General features: G+C 36.4%; 1 protein-coding gene across 1 annotated transcript in view; it reads left to right on the top strand.

Moving 5' to 3' along the window:
• Positions 1-17546, top strand: part of CNTN5 (contactin 5) — a 269554-nt gene that overhangs the window by 136790 nt on the left and 115218 nt on the right. Inside the window, exon 11 of the mRNA XM_075499526.1 lies at positions 1291-1441. Within this exon, the coding sequence (XP_075355641.1) occupies positions 1291-1441 (151 nt within the window). The remainder of the gene's footprint in view (positions 1-1290; positions 1442-17546) is intronic.

Here is a 17546-nt window from a genome sequence, read left to right as displayed (position 1 = left end):
CGAGCTAAGATTTGGTTCTTCTGAAGAATAATCTATCTAGTACATTTCCACTGTTTCCTAGCTGGCCAACATTAGAATTTCACTGACAACTCTTGAAAATATTTCTGTCTAGCCATAAATTAAAACCCACGGTCAGTGGTTGCTCTCTTTCCATCACTTTCCTTTGTCACTTGTGATTCAGTCAGCAAAGAGATCCCTGCTGGTTACAGTGTTTTCTTGCTCTGTTTTTTCTATCTATTATAAAATAGATATACATATTATATCAGGTAGTTGTACACTTTCTTTGATATTCTCTAATATTGGAAATGGCCATTATATGTTGCTGCAGTAAAATCAGCCTTTCATTTTGTCACTTGTGAAACTGTACCCCTGTTAAATTTTAACCATAATGTTGCATTAAAGAAGCAGTTGTGTTTAATTTTCTGGATTATTAAAGGGAAAAGAACAGAATAAATTGTCCATATAAATAGCTCTGGTATGGAAATTACCCAAAATAATGGTAGGAAATTCCTACATATTTGAGGTAATGGAGTGTAATATGTTCCTATATGTGTAGCTGAGATAGTTGCAGGGGGGGCTTTGGCTTTGCAAAACTAGTTTAAGAAAAACACAAGCAAATGAGATTATTTGAGAACAACTGTCCTTTCCTGGTGTGAAATTACGGTAATTAGTGTCATTTTGTGATACATTTATTGCCTTAGCTGATGTATTGTAATCAATGGGACTTCTTGAAAAGTGAAGTACTAAGAACAAGACGTGGTTAAATATCTTCTATTAAGAAGTTCTCACTTTTCAATTCCCAACATTCAGCCAACTACAAAAAGGGAAAGCAATAAAATTTCTCTAACAGTAATACTTTTCGTAAGAATTAACTCTAGAGAGTTCATTTTGGATAGCTGTGGAATTTAAACTTCTTTTCATTTTGAACTAGTTACTTCTAACAAGTTATCTATGAAATCCAAAAATTTTGGAAAAGGTGTAGTTAAATCAACTGTAGTATTTAATCTCTAAAGCTGTTGGATTTCACAAGCAATCTTACTTTCGTATGCTGATGTGAAGGACATCTCACTAATTCACCACTGGATTAAGTTATAGACCTGCCACTAGTCTTGGCTGCTGATTTCAAATATTTTGTAAAATTCCATCTAATTCGCAGTGTAATAATTTCCAAACCAAAAATGAAGATTCTATCCCCCAAACCAAATCTATTATTCTAATCTCCTAGTAGAATATAATGAAACAGGAAGCTGTGATTGTTCTCTGTAGAGTTAACGTATTTCTTTTTAACAGCTTCAGCTCCCACTTTCCCACTAAATCAAATGAGGAAAACAATAATTATTACCAAGGGCCAAGAAGTTGTCATTGAGTGCAAGCCACAAGCCTCTCCAAAGCCAACTATCACTTGGAAGAAAGGAGACAAAGCGTTAAGGGAGAGTAAGAGGTCAGAAGCCTGTTCGGTAAACTAAATACTGTGTTTGCATGTTTGATTCTGTGATATGATATGAAAATACAGCAAGTGACAAGAACATGTATATGTTAGCATGGGTATGGTATAATTATTTTGTCAAGCTGATTTGTCTGACAGTAGTGACTTTATTGTTTCCACAATATTGAAATGAAAAATCTTAAAATTGTTCAGAGATGCAGACAAATGAAAAGAAGTTATTATTTTGTTTTTTTCTCTATTTTCTGTTACTCCTTTCAAAAATGCTTCACTTATACTGTAGAGATACTACACATTTAGTGTATGAGGGTATTAAAAGCATAGAGGCTGAAGTAGTCATACAATACCATATCAATCATACATACAATATCAAATGTGCTTATTCATTTGAAATAATTTTAATAAGGCAGATTTGCAGCTTGATCACAATAGAAGTCTGTCTAAGAATAGCTTTAAAATGATTCAGAGAAGAAAAATATGATTCCATTATAGGATTTAATTACACAAATAATTTCTCCACTCAGCAGCACATCTGTTTAACAGAATATGTTTGATTAAATAAGTTCCGTCCAGCTCTGTACGTTAAACATAGTTTAAGCACTGCAGGTTAAATGCCAGCTGTAATTGCACTTTACAAGATTGCATGTCTGTACACTAGAATAGTTTTGCCACCTTGCACATGGTCTTTAAGTATACAGAGCACTCTTATCTTCTTTCTGGTAATGTAAGTGAATAAACCACTTAAACTGATTTGTATGGCATTAGTCAAAAAGATAAAAGCAAGGCCTTTTTGTTCATTTGTACAATAGTGATGAAGGCAGTAGAGCGCATCTGCCCTCGTTAGCTGCAAAAGCCATTTCATTCAGGTGAGTTTTAGTTTCATCTCATGCCATTCGTTTTGTTCTGAGAAGGAAAAACGGGTAACTTTTCATGCCATATTGGCTCTTTGTGGGGGCAGAGCGAAAGACCATGATATACAACATTTTACTAACAGGTATGAGTTGTATAGTATATATTGACAAGATATGACAGAATGATATTGCAAATATGCTGATAATATCAAATATTCAGACTGATGCCTCTATGCTGTAGCTACACAGTTAACTGTTTTCACTACATGACCTTTTCCTCTCATCTCCACAAAACTCACTGTGGTTTCTCCGATCACCACGTGTAAATCACATTTTAATCCAAGACCAGTAAAGCATTTTGGTAATTACTTGATGTCTGTCCAAACATAGCCTAACTCTGAAGTTAAAATCTCATAAAAATAAGATCTGGAACTACATTTTTGCCATTTGCAGCTTTTGATACTTGCTTGTTTTGACAGAGGCTGGAATGGGAAATGATGAAACATGGAATATAAAAAGCTGGTTGAACTACCTCAAATCTTTGAAAGACTTGGGTTGTGTTCAACTTAATTTTTAGTCAGCTGTTCAGGGAGTATCTTGTGTCATTCAGAGCAGTTCCCCTGCATCTACTGTTTATAGAGGGATGGGGGTGAGGGGAATATCGGTTTCAAGGGAACTGAGTTCTGCCTTTATGTATGGTATGCTTTAAACAACAACAACAGAGTCTGTTTGAAGAGGAGATGAGGAAGCCTATCGTGATTTTTGGAAAGGAAGTGTAAATCAATGGAGGTAGTATGTGTGTTTCCATGTTTTGGGTACTCTGAGAAGGAACCGTTGGAAGGGAACTGTGTAAAACATTTTAAAAAAGGAATAATCTGACATGATGAGAACATCTATATACTTTAAAAATTGGCTTTCTTCATAGACTGCTGATTAAAGTCGCAGCAAAAAACAATTAGGAACTGTCATGTAATGAGTTTGCATAGAAAGTTAAACCATCAAAGATTTTTTTTTAAAAAAGCATTCTGATTAAATAATAAGGAAGGGCAAGGATAGAACAGCAGAATATATTTTCTTCTTTTCTGCCACAGCTTATTCCTCTTCTAGAGTTCTTGTACCAAGTGCATGTTATGTTTTATTTTTTCCAAATCTGCCAGCCCAGAAAACGAACTCGCTCCATTTAGCCACATCTGTTAGAAAAGTCTCAAAACAAAAGAGACCTTCCCCTCTACGGAGAAGGAGAAATTCCACTTGACTAGTGGGTCTGCTATCATCTTCCAAGCTGTGTTGCCTCCTTAGGTGTTCCTCCATACAACCAAAAGCTGGTTGACAGAAATACCTCAAGTGACATTTCTGTTTGTAACTGAGCAGAAGGCTGAGTTTGTTCCTGTGGGACTCATGGCTGGGTACAGTCCTCACTGCAGTCAGACCTTGACTCTAGCTCCTGGAACTTAATGCCGTCTGAAAGCCTCAAATGTTTCAGATGCATTCAAAAGGCAAAAGCCACTCACTTGGCAACATAACTGTGGAAAGAGTCTTCATGAGCTCCATCTCTTGGTCGGTTTTTACCTTAGAAAAAATTATCCAAATCAAGGTCTTCATATTCACAGTCTTTCTATGTTAGGTTTGCTCTCCCTGGTGAGCAATCATTATTTTGAGAAGTCAGATCATTTGATTCCACTTGGAAATCATCTGTATATTATAACAGCTCTTTTGAACTGGGTTCTGAATGAATGGCAAGTTTATAAGATAGAGCAAAAAAGTAGGATATTCACAACTATTTGCTGGCAAAAAGTATCATTCTGAGTGTTACAATCTCATAAATGTTTTTAAATTTGATGAAATTACTCCTATAGAAATATACTTTATTAAATAAAGATTCCAAAGTATTCACAATTCATTCTATTAACCAGATGTAAAGATCAAGACCTGCTGCAAAAAGCCACACTTTAATGAAATAAAATATATGGTCTTGGAGATCTACTATGCAGAAGATTAAAACTTCCAAAGAACAAGGCATAGTCTGTGAAGCTTACTGATACAGGACATTTAATGATCACTATCAACATTTCAAAGGAACTACATGTAAAATTCAAATCTCTTTCATGTATCATTATCTCAGTGAGTTGTTAATACAGTCAAACAAATATAAGTTCATCATCATTTTTACTTAAAAGTTAAGAGGAAGGGGAAAAAAAGCTATTGTGATACTTCTATTCTGGAATTAAAACATACATGAGCACAATAGCAATGGGAGTCGTGTAGGCAGAGAAACACATTTAAGCTACATATTTTCATTAGTCATCTCACAATAATTAAATTGTTAATGATCTTTCCTATCCACTTGTTTCTGGACTCTATTGTCTCATAGCCTGATAGATGACTGTGTGTCATTTATGGCAGCCTGTGATAATGTGTACTCTGGTTATTGATTTGAACATTGAGTTTTTTAGTCCATAAGAATTTTGTAAAGAACTTTTGAATCTTTTAGTTCACAACTAGTTTTGGTTTTATAGAAAAGTCAATTATATTGGGATCCAAGTCTGAAAAAATAAGTTTACGCTTTGATTTGTAATAAAATGTTTGGTTGGAACTTTGATTTAGGTCCTAAATAGGAAGAATTGGGCCCTTGGGCAAGAGTATGGTGATCAACAAACATTTTTGTGAAGTTTCTGAAATAGTCCAATCAGATACTTCCTAATCTGTAATCAAAGAAAAGTGATATTTAATAACATTATTTTATGTAGACAGTAAACTTTATAATACACAGTAGAATAGACTAGAATCTGCTGTCAGTTACATCAATATAAATCATGAGTAATGGTAACAAAGTCAATGATTAAATTCTAGACAAACCTTTTTTATAAATTCTTTCAGTTCCTGTGTTCAGGCTTCTGTAAATTGCAGGTATTTTCTAATGATTTACCACTGCACAAATTTTCATGAGCCATTAATCCATGAGCTGTAATCTCTGTTTCATCACTTTCTTAAAGTCACCTACCTTTCTTGTCTAGATTGCCCTCTAGTAGTGACTATAGCTGATGTTTAAACAGATATACTTGAGGAATCATAGGTATTAAAAAGCAGTATAAGTCTTTGTTCATCTGTTTTTGTTCTTTCTCTTACATCTAAAATAGTCTTCTCATTAAACTTATATTGAATTGTCACTCTAGCTCATTATTTCCATTACATATCCATTAATTATAGTTAAAATACAATAATTCAAAAGCACACTAGCAGTGCAAAGAGTTCTATTCAGTCCCTATTTTTTCTTCTCCATTCAGACTACCAAGAAATAAAAAAATAGCACAATTTAACCAACAAATGGGTAACTGAGGAAGCAGGATTTTTATAGTACCAATTTTGTGTTGCTTTATTTTGCTTTTGTTCCTTTTTCTTTTGATCTTCTCAAATAATAATGTTTATTTTATCAACGTTTCTTGTGTATCTCAATTTGTGTGCAGATTAATATTTAATCTAAAAAAATCTAAATACAGTGATGTCTAAACATATATGTATGCATTGGTAACATAATTCTGCATTTATTGACTGCTCCCTTTCCGTATGGCACAGTTTAAGCTTTCTCCTTCACATGACAGAACAAGCTTTGCAGAAAAACATTAATAGTCTCTGAAGGTCAGATTCACAGTAGATCACCATGAGCAGAACAACAGTGCCAATCTCTCTGTGGCCATTGTATAATTGCTCACATTCATCCACCTAGGTCCAAGGTTAACTTTGCCTGAGGACCTAAATATATTAAGCATTTCTGTGAGGAAAAGGAATGGTAACAATACTCCACCTGCCACTTCAATTCAGCCACTTTTCCTATGGAGCAATTAGTTTCCTGCATTCCACTTCTGTTTGAAGGAGTTCTGGAGATAAGATGAGGAAAACTTTTAGCAGGTTAAGTAGCAGAGGGAATTTGAGATAGTTTGAATGCAATAGCCTGGCCTGGGTTTGGCCAGGACACAAACTTCAGCATCCCTATTCCTGCAGTAGACATCATGGTGGTTTTTTATTGATTGCAAGTGGGTAAAACCTTTTTATTCTGTATTCTCTGAATGATATCAAGGAATCACAGAAGAGCTGGGAGTGGCAGGGACCTCTGCATATCACGGGGTCCAACGCCCCTTATCAGAGCAGGGTCAGCTATAACAGGTTGCTCAAGGTCATGTTCAGTCAGGTTTTGAGTATCTCCAAGGATGGAGACACCCCAGCCTATCTGGGAAAGTTGTTCCTGTTCCGGTTAATCACCCCTACAGTAAGAAAGAAAGATATTCTTACGTCTCAATGGAATTGATGTTTAAATGGAATTGCCTGTAGTTCAGTTTGTGCCTATTATTGCCTCTTGTCCTGTCACTGGGCATCACTGAGAAGAGTCTGGTTCTGTCTGCTTACTCCCTCCCATCAGTATGTGTATCAGTCAATCAGTGTGTCAACCAGCTGGGAGGCTCTGATCTATAATAAATATGGCCATATACTGAATTAACATCAATGCTTCTTCCATGACACGTGAAATTCTCCATTCAGATCTGCCCCAAACCTGCTTGACCACCAAAATTCATAAAATGGAGATGTCACTTCCTCATACAAGTAAGTATACTTACTTACTCATACAACTAAGTATACTTACTTACTCGTACTCACTTACTCATACAAGTAAGTAAGTATACAAGTAACTCATACCTGCCCACTATGTATTGCCATGTAGCAAAGTTACTGTCTGCCTGACATGTTCTTCGTTTACTGTGTGCCTCACTTGAGGTCATTGGGACTGATCTGCAGCCATAGAGAAACCTGTAGAAGCTGTATATTGAACAACGAAGTACTGGATATTAGTAGCAAGTGCTCTAACAGTCAGTCTTTAAATATCACAAATAAAACTAGTGGATACTGAAAATAGGGAGACATGAATATTTGTGAAACTATCAGGCATTAAAAACATGGAAAAATATTAATGAGGAAATTCTGTCTTCATAGTCATGTGGATATAAAATTTCAAGCCACACATTGACCCATGAAGAACAGGAAAACACTAAACAGTACCCATTAACTGAGAATCATCGTCTATAGGTACTAAATGAAGAATAAATCCACGGGAGGGGACAAAGCGTTCAAGCTGTGTGTAACATAATACACGAGGGAGTGAATGGAGGCTGCTGAAATTTTGCCTTTACTTAAGTTTGCATCATTTTGTGTTCTTTCAGTTATGTTTCTCTAACATTCAGCAGCTGTGAAAGAAATCAGAGAAAAGAAAGAGAAGAAAGAGATCGTGTATGGGGACATTAAATTCCAAATACTAATATAGGATGGCTACAGTGTTGCTAAACAGACACAGGGAAGCCTGAGACTATTGCCTTTTACCTGCCTTCAGGTTAATACTGAACTCTTTGAACTACAGAAGTAGTGGTCCTGTATGCCTCGATATTTCATCTGTCACACTTTGCTTGCAATTAGTGGAAACACATAGAGCACTTAAATCTAAAAATATCATCATTCAAAAACTTAAAAATGGACATGTTTTTATATTCTTCTGGTGTCTCGGATTCCTTCATTTTCAGTTTTGACAGGTTCTTATTACAGTTTTGCTCTTCACTCTACTATATTTAAGGATCTGTCAGTGTTTCCATTGTAAATTCCTATTTTAATGGCTTTATAGCTCAATTGCTATGAAAAAAATCAAAGAAGAAAAGAAAAAGAAGGGTGTTTCAGAGCAGAAACAAGAAAAAAATTATTTGAGTTTGCAGGTGAAATTTGTATTCAATTTTATAAAGTACTTTTGCTAGTACATGTTGTGTTATGTTTTTAAATATGAACATGTATTTGCATGTAACAGAGGTATATATTATATGTTTTCTTCATAATCATGGTGGTAGCTTTCCAAAAGAATTTCAGTTCCATTTAACTGTGGTATGTAAAGTTTGTTTAAACTGAAAACTGTTCCCTGTGAAGGCAAAAGAAAGTATGTATGTAAAATGGATGGAAAATTATTCTGAACTGTAATTTTCAATTGGTCCCTAAGTTGCACCAGGCTCAACTCGTATCTGGCACAAGCTTTTCTGCATCTGTGTGATCAGCCACCCAGACAGCACACTAGCTCAGTCTACTACCCTTCCACTTTTTGGTGAAAATACCATAATTTTTTTTCCTGGTAATAAAGATCTTCAGAATTAATCCAACTATAGGAGCAGATTATTAAGCAGTTTGAAGATTTTACTTTGTGTCCCCGGTTAAATATCCAAAGAGAATGGCCACTCATGAGTTTCAAATAGCATTTCCCACAGGCTACCAAATGAATTCTGTGGTTATATTCAAGGAAATTGTTATCTACAAGATCCTAAATGACTTCTCTGAACTGAAACATCCCAGTCTTCCCAGGAATGGTATTCAAGACAATAATTTCTATTTTTTCTCCTTAATACAGTACTTCATATACTGCTATACAGCTATTTAGGCACTTGCTGACTCTTTTTAGGGAAACAATGCTTGATTCTGATACAGAAGTGTATGTTTAGGTAACAGTGCATTGAAGTATACATTATTTTAGAAAAACATTCTCTTCTTCACTCGTTGGATTGATGTTTGAAGAAGTATTCCACCATACCTTACCAATTTTCAATTCAAATAGGATTCAATTGTGTAAAAACAGATATGCAGTTCCCTGCAATAACCCCCCTGGCCTCCAGCTGCTTTGTCAGCAGAGTGCGAGTCTCATACAATTACTCTGTAGCATCCATCAAGCACATGTGGATGTTTTGGACCTCTTCAGGCAGCTACAGACTAGACACTAATACTTAGGGAGCTGAGTCCCACCCTGTATGACCTTGCTTTTTGGTATTTCCATACAATTGAATTTCTTGATTTTTTTCTCAGTTGCTGAACTGTAAGTATCCCATATATATATCCCATAGCCCTGCTGAAAAGAAAAAGCTGAAGAGCTCAAACTTTTTAAGTTGCTAACAACCACAAGATAGTTGATCTGCTGTATATGCCTTGAATTTGAATATCTGCTTACACAACTCAACTAATTATCAGTTGAGCAAACAGTTCATGAATTGTGATTCTAACTGTGATTCATTTCTTTGCTGTTGTTATAAATAGCTGCCCGCTTGTGCACCACACAGGCAGAATATGACAAGTCATCAGACGCCTAAAGGTTTTCCTTTGCTTAAGGCTCTTCAGACTATGACTTTCAGCATAATTTGTCCCTAATAGAAACTTCATCTAAAATTCTTGGGAATTTAAACACTTAACTTCATGCCAACAGCTGATCCCCAGATTCCCAAGTGGCACTTTAATGATCAAAAAGTAGTGAAGAGAGAAAATGCTGAGGACATTAAGAAAGAGAAACTTCATGACAGAAACTCTTATCTTCCTGAGAGACTCCCGCACGTCACTTCTTTTCAATTTGTGCATAAATCATGGTCTAATTTAGCTGTGGCAGGCTCATAATGGGAATTAGAGATCTGGTTATAAAGTAGAAAAGGGAAACAATGATAACCTTGACTAAATAATAAAAACAAATGGCAAGATCATCCCTTCACAAAAAAAGGGTCTTTGTTCAAAAGCAGCACTGTTTTGCTAATTGATCGCATTACACAACATGAGTTTTGACAACACAATGATTTTGGCCACACTCCTAAACAACTCTTACTCTTTACTCATGTTCTCTTACAGGGAATAAGATTAAAGAAACAGTCCAGCACCCATCATGCCTGAAACATTTCCTGCTTTGTGGACCTTAGACAAGAGATTTGCTTTTCTGTACCTATGGGTGCAGCCAGATCTGGTTTCAGTGACAAAGTTAAGTTGCTGAAATTTCCTTCCCGTATCTCAGGCCTCTTGCTTTACAATGAAAAGATTTAGGGATCTGGTTCAGATGAAAAATAGCGCCTTTATTTCACCTGGGCTGTTTTTTTGCTAGATCGTTTCCCTTGTCAGCTGGTCACACAGATGCAGACATGCACGTGCCGGAGCAGCCCAGGAAGGATCGGAGGGACTGGCCATGGACCGAGACAGGTGCTCACAGCAGAGGAGTGTCCAGGACAGAACACAAAGCAAGTCTCACATTTTCCTGCCTATACATGTTGTATACCGGTTCGGGCAGATGGTTTACCTACACAAGTAAACTAAAAGCTGCCTTGTAATGTTGCCTGAGATTGCACTGGGATGCAATCAGCTATGTTATTAAGCAGTTAGTTCCTGGCTGGATGTTAGCCCGCAGCAAGTAGCTGTCCTCAAGTAGTTCTTAGGCATCTTAGGGGTCTGTGCATGCCAAAAGCCATTGCTGCTAAGCTGTCCGCGTGCTGCCACCGTGTTTTAAAGGCTAACAGCATTTAATAGGATGGAAACAGTTCTGTGATAGCTGGCTTTAATATATGGACTGAGTATGTCTATTTATTTTCCTGATAGAGAAATAATCACTGTTTGAGTTGTGCAGCACATGAGAGTCTTACCTCAGCCAGAATCTCTGGGCATTTTCACTGAATTAGTGACACTGAAATAGTGACAAAATAAATAATAATTACTGTCGCTCAGTGACATGTTACCTTATAGCAATAAAATGTTTAAAGTCTGTAAGCACCAAGTCTATTTTTAAATTACGAAGAAACAGAATGTTAAAGAAGAATTTCCCAAGGCATTGTGAGAAATTTGTGAAATGAACCCCAATCGTTTGGATTGAGAAATCTTGTCAGACTCCTAAATACGAGCATATACTTCGAGTGTATCTTTTAACTTATAGCACTGTAAAGGGCAAACTGCATTTTAAGTGATGCTCAATATTTTGTTAGATCTACTAGTCAGCATCCATGATCTGTGTGGATACTACAAAGATCTTCTACACGCGGGCTGCTAAAATTCATTTTGCACTAGAAAGCCACCTTCCCAGGGAATATTCTTCCTTATCTGTCATAAATCTAAATTAGTTAAGGTGGCTTTTCAACAGATTATCACCTATTGCATCAAGATTTAGTGATCTTTGTAGCTATATTATGAAATTTATTATTAAATTTCAAAATTTAAAGGGAATTTGTGATGTATTTGGCATCTTCTCTCACATTATATTCTGACATTCTCCAATCTGTCAGTCTTAAAAGTCCATGGACTGTCAGTATTTATATACTAATTTCTCCCAGAGAAGAAGAATAAGTCTATGCATATTTTTTAAAAAGTTAGATATGTTTTGCAGAAAATTAAATTGTATACAAAAACTTAAACAAGTTATTTGATATCTAGAAAAAAAAAGTATGGTGGAAATTGTCTTTCTAATGGGATTAGTAGCAAAAAAGAATGACATTAGTCTAGAAAACAACAAGCTACAATTAATCCACTTAGCAGTGATAAAAAAATGACTCTCTCAAGATCAATGATTTTCAGGCCTCTGTCTAACTCTATGAACAGATGTCAATACATAAACAACCATAAACTTACTATCCAATCAGCAGTCTCAATGGCATATTTCTAAGCAATGTATAGCAATGAAACTACATCTTATCCAGCAAAAAAGACACTTTAGGTCAGAACAAGGGATACCTGTCATGTTTGCACTTTTGCATATTTTCAAGTATTGTAAAACATCAGTCTTTGCAGTTGTCCAGATTCAGATTTGCTTCACTGTGGAAAGAAAAAGACATCATATTTCCTCATTAAAATCTTATACCAATTTATCTATAAGGAAAGCCAAGGTATTCCTTTTTTTAAGTAATATGTCGATTAGTCTCACAAATTAGTATCGTGCTATTACTGATTATGACTTACATTCCTTGTCTTTAACACTATCAATCTCATGTTCTCCTTTGGGCAAGGGGTTAATTTAAAAGAACTTTAAATTCAATATTTCTCTTTAATAAATGATAGAGAGGGGAGAATTTCAAAATATTTATGAAAAACAACAAAATGAATGGTCCATCACTGCTTGTAAATTGTAAACCCATTTACCACTGTAAAAGAAACTATTTCTAATATGATCTAGTTGTGTATAACACCAATTTTGCCATGGCAAATTACTAGCATAATTTGTAGTAAAATCAGTGAAAATCAGATTATTCTGACATTAGTGACTGCCATAGAAGCAGATTTATTACATACTTATCTGAGATTCCTGTACTTCTCATTTTCTTTTCAGTGGCTGTATACAGCTACTGTCCCTACAGCAAATAAATGAAAAGAAATTCAGAGGGAAAAGAATCATAAGTGTAATGCACACAGGAAGGTTAAAAATGTACTGAGACTTCTGCTTAGTAGGCTAGCCCTGGAAAAAGAGAAAACATTCTAGTAAGAGCAAACAATCGAGGCGTTTGATATTCGTGAAGACTTTTAACCAGCATTCCTCAACCTTGCTCTTCCCTTCTGCCTTCATTTTGCTGAATCCTTTCTAAAAATTATTTCTGTAGTTTCTGTTTCTAAACTTTAACAAGTAATATCTTCCAAGTGAATTAATATGCCATTTTTATCAGATTATTAAAAAATATTTAGTAAAACTAGCACCAGCACTAGTATCTGTAGCACTTCACTGGACCTAATATAATACTATGCTTTTCTTCTTCTGCTGCCGCCATAGCCTGTCGTCTCTGTACACAGTCACTAATATGCTTTTTGTATTATGCTCATTGGCTATTATCTCTTTGCCTATGTTCACAGCAGACATAATCAGCCTAAAGTTGGGAAATCTATAATTTAAATTTTACCACAGTGTCATTAAATTAACTGTGCTAAAGCCATTGAAATATCCTTAAAGGATTAAAAATTTACAGTTTCTAGTTAAAAACTCGGGAAGACCTATGAGAAAAGTGTTATTTTAGTATGTGTGACTTAAGGTCACAATGCATAAAATCCCCTCATTACATAGTCTAATATTGGTGGAAAGTGACGATATGGTATTGTACCAATATAATAAGGTGATATGGTATGATAGAAGTATGATTACGTAGGAATCCGAAAACCCACCTTCTGAAGCTGCTAAGCGTTTGATGTAGCTTCCATAAGCCTTTCAGTTTTACAAAGGTCTCAAACCATAGAGCAGAAAGACCTTTCACTTCCCCTTTTTTGCTATTTTTGTAGGAATGATCTCTTTCAACATTTTCGGATCTATGCATTACTGATTCTTTGGCAAGAACAACTACCATTATTCAAAGGAATCTCTCTTAGACTTTTGACTGTTTAGTGACTGTTTATGAATGTTATATTTTTATCATTGTTGTTTTGTAATTTCATACCATCTTCCCTTTCCTCTTCAAAATTTTCTTTACTGTTCAATATGTACAGCAGCTACATAACCCCAAGAACATCCTCTGGTGTAGTTCATTTGTCACTACTAGGCCAAGTGACATATACTAAGTGATAATATGTATTTGTTTTTTCTAAAGAAGCCCTTTCACCCACAGAACATTAACTCTTCATTCTTTTGAACTGAAAAGGTTTTCTGTAGCTTGGCTAGAAAGTTATCATAATCCAAAAACTAATGAGTCTTTCCTCAAAGCTTCTTGTTTAGTAAAAATCAAAAGACAGCTCTCCCCCCGCCAAAAAATGCAAAAATAGGTTCCAGACTAGAAAAAGCCCAAGCAAATCTACAAATAATCTTAGCCTATCTTGATCCCCTTATCCCTCTATCTACAGAAATGAACATCCACAAATTTCTTTGACTCATCAATAACTTCTGTTTTCCTGATATAGTAACACACAACTTTGAAGCACCTTTACTTTTCTACTCTTTTTTTTTTATCAGCAATATTTTTAAGTTTTCTTTCTACATCTCTGGTACCTCTTTGCTGTGAATGGATCCTTATATCCCGTACTAACAATGCCAAATCCAAGTCTTTCACAGTCCAGTCCAAAGCAAAATATGTATCCATGAGGAGCTAGTTAGTAAAGACTTATTATAAACAAAATATCACTTTTTTTTCATTGATCTTTTCTTTATTTTCCTTTTCTTTCTTCTATTTTGTATTTTTTTGTTACATTGCAGTGCTCCTGGAAAGCATGACTGTTATAGAATAACTGAGATTGGATAGGATATCTAGAAACCATCTAATCCAACACTCCATTCAAAACAGAACTAACTGCATCAGGTTTCTCAGGACTTTGTCCAGTCCAGTCTTGAATATCTCCATGGATGGAGATTCTACAACCTCTCTGGTCAACTTGTTCCAGTATTTGGACACCTTCAAGGTATTCTTTTTTTCCTTATATTTAGTCAGATATTCTAATTTGTGTCTGTTACCTCTTATTCTATGCATCTTCAAGTCCAGCTCTGTCTTCCCAATACTCTCCAATAGCTGCATATACACAGAAATAAAGGTCTACCCTTAGCTTTCTTTTCTCCAGGCTGAAACAAAAAACATTTCTCAGCCTCTACTCATATGCCATGTGCTTCCACCCCATGACCATCTCTGCAGCTCTCTTCTGGACTCACTCGACTATGTCAGTGCCCGTCTTGTACTCGGTGCCCCAGATACAATCCCAAAAGAAAAAGTGCCAGATAGAGGGGAAGAATTGCCTCTCCCAGCCTGCCATCTGCATTTGTACTAATACAGCTCAGAAGGTGGTTGACATTCTTTACTGCAAGGACACAGTGCTGACTCATATTCAGTTTGGGGTCAACCAGGACCCCAGGTCCTCTCTGCAGACCTGCTTTTATCTAGTCATGCTGAGTCTGTATTTGTGCACAGAGCTATTCTTTACAGATTTAGACCTTTACTAAAGATCCTGAGGTTTGTCTCAGTCCATTTCTCCACCTGTTGAGGTCCACCTGAATAACAACCCTGCTCTACAGCATATCTATCACCCTCTCAATTTGGTATCATCTGTGAACCTGAGTGCACTTCTTGCCATTCTACAGGCCATTTATAAGACTGGTAAACATCTGTGGCCCCTCTATAAGTCCGTGAGAGGTGCCAGCTAGTGGCCAGCCACCAGCTGAATTTTATATCACTGAGTACAGACTTTTGAAACAGCCAGTGCAACCAATTCATTGCCCACATACACACAAAGAAAACTCTAGTCATGATCACCCAACTTTTCCTCTTTACACAAATGCTTGGTCCAGGGTCAGCTGGCTTTGATGCCTTCTCTGACGAGTCTTCCTCCTCCTCAGCTGCTCCCAGGGCACTATGCCTGTCCTGCAGTTGCAGATCTACAGGTGTAAATGATCTATAGGTCAAGATCTAGCAATACTGCTGTTGCCTGAAGTCATGCTTTTCTGGTCTCCTCCATCTTGAGAGCTTCCATCGACTGTTCCTTTGACTGTAGTCTCTAGCTGACCCTCATTTCTTGTTTCACATAGCTTGGGCTTTTGTCTCTTCAGGGCCTCTGAGAAGACCCTGTTAATATCCTGTCTGTGCTCCCTGATGTCTCACAGTCTGCATGCACTGCTGCACTAACAACTGCCAGGTCTCTGTTAGCGGCACTCCAGCCTAACAGTTACATGGCTGCCCCTCAAGCACCAGCTGAAGAGGTGCTTGGGTCACTTCTTGACAGCAGTCAGCTGAAGACAGAAAGCACAGACTGCCCATAACCAGAAAACAGCCAACAGAAGCCTCCTGTTAGCTGATAGAAGCAAAAGTCTCCAGAAGCCAACCCTCACCAGCAATGGCAAGCCACCAGAAGATGCCAGAAAGAGCTCTCAGAAGAAGATGGGAACTGTAGCAATAACAGCTAGTTCCTGCTTTCTGTGCTTTGGGAACTGTGTTTGTTCTATAGCTGATTTTTTCATTGTCCATTTGTATTTTTTTCTTATGGGATGGGAAGATACTCTCAACTTACCTTTTTCTCAATACTTTCCTGATCACTTCATTTCATGTCTACCTCATATTTCTAAAGAAAAGATAAGTTAAAAATAAAATCATCTTTTATAATTACCCCACATTATAAATCCAAGCTAAACTAAGACTTTGCAATTCTTTCATCGGGGAAGAAAGGAAATAAATCCCTTTACTGTGAAGCCAGCTCAGTGCTGAAGAGGGTTTACCACCTCTGGTAAATGTTTGACCTGAAGCTTGAATCTGCATCAGGCAGTATATGGACTTGGACAGAGGTTTGCGCAGGGTAGTGGTTGCCCTGCAGCAGGCTGATGGAAGAGCCAAACAAGATTGTAGGACATGAAGACTCAAAACCCTGCACTGCAACAAATGACATGCATTACCCTGGATTTCTCTCTTTATATAGGTTTAATAATCAGTGACTCACTTGTGGTTGAAGTGTGGGTCCAGTTGTTCTTCTCCATCCAAAAATTTTCATTTCTGCATAAAGTTTACCTTTTGATGAATAACATTTTTGGATTCTAAAGGTATTGAACTTAAAAAACCAGGGCATTTCTTTGAAGAACTCTATTTTCGCTGCAGCACAAACGCTACTGTGGTTGTTTTAACAATCTAAATAATAAATATAATTTAGATGTTTAAAATCTTCTTTTAGAATCTGTAATGGATAACTCTAATTTTCTTTGCAAAAGAAAGGCAGCCTACATTCTCATAGAAAAGTAAAACAAGGTGCCAAAGCCACGTGTTCGTAAGCTGCTAACAGAGGTATTGAAAATAACATGCTATTTATCACAGACATATACAGAATCTTTTACAACTCAGAAACTGAAATCGCTGATATTGTAAGCAAACTTCCCAATAAATAAAGCTAAAAAAATTATTAACACTAATGTACCTTTAATTTACCTTAGATCTTAAGTGGATTCAGGAGAAATTACACTGAACAGTTCAGACTTTATGACTGACATCTGTGTAGCTGCAGATGAATCTTCCTCAGCCTATCTCCTCGTTCTAGCATTTCTCCTCATTCTGATTTCATGTGTCAGTCAGCTCTGAACAATCCATGTCTTGGAGCACACCATGCACTAATTTTGCTCTGACAACCTTGTAATGGGAATTATAATACTTACTACATTTTTTTCTAGGTAAAAACAAGGGAAGTAAAAGACGGTCTGTGTTTACATTGCCTGGGTTATATGACAACAGAGATGCTGTTTTTCACTGTGAGTTCTTGGTTTTAATGGCAATTAGCCATAAATGGTACCATATACTTCATCTCTGTACTGAATATCCTTCAGATGAAAAGTAGCATTTATGGGGACTTAAAATTCCTAGTACTTCAAGAGCTAAGTGCAGCATTCAGAAAGGTATATCAGTTGAAGTTTTTATCGCCATATTCCCCTTAGTGGTGATTCATTTTATCTTGAATCAGTTTTTCAACACTTCATCACTTTCGCATGCAAGGCACAGAGTATTATTGTAGTTGTGGTT

Source organism: Mycteria americana, chromosome 1 (genome assembly GCF_035582795.1).
Source record: "Mycteria americana isolate JAX WOST 10 ecotype Jacksonville Zoo and Gardens chromosome 1, USCA_MyAme_1.0, whole genome shotgun sequence".
Taxonomy (NCBI): Eukaryota; Metazoa; Chordata; class Aves; order Ciconiiformes; family Ciconiidae; genus Mycteria; species Mycteria americana.
This window is presented reverse-complemented; position numbering and strand designations above follow the sequence as displayed.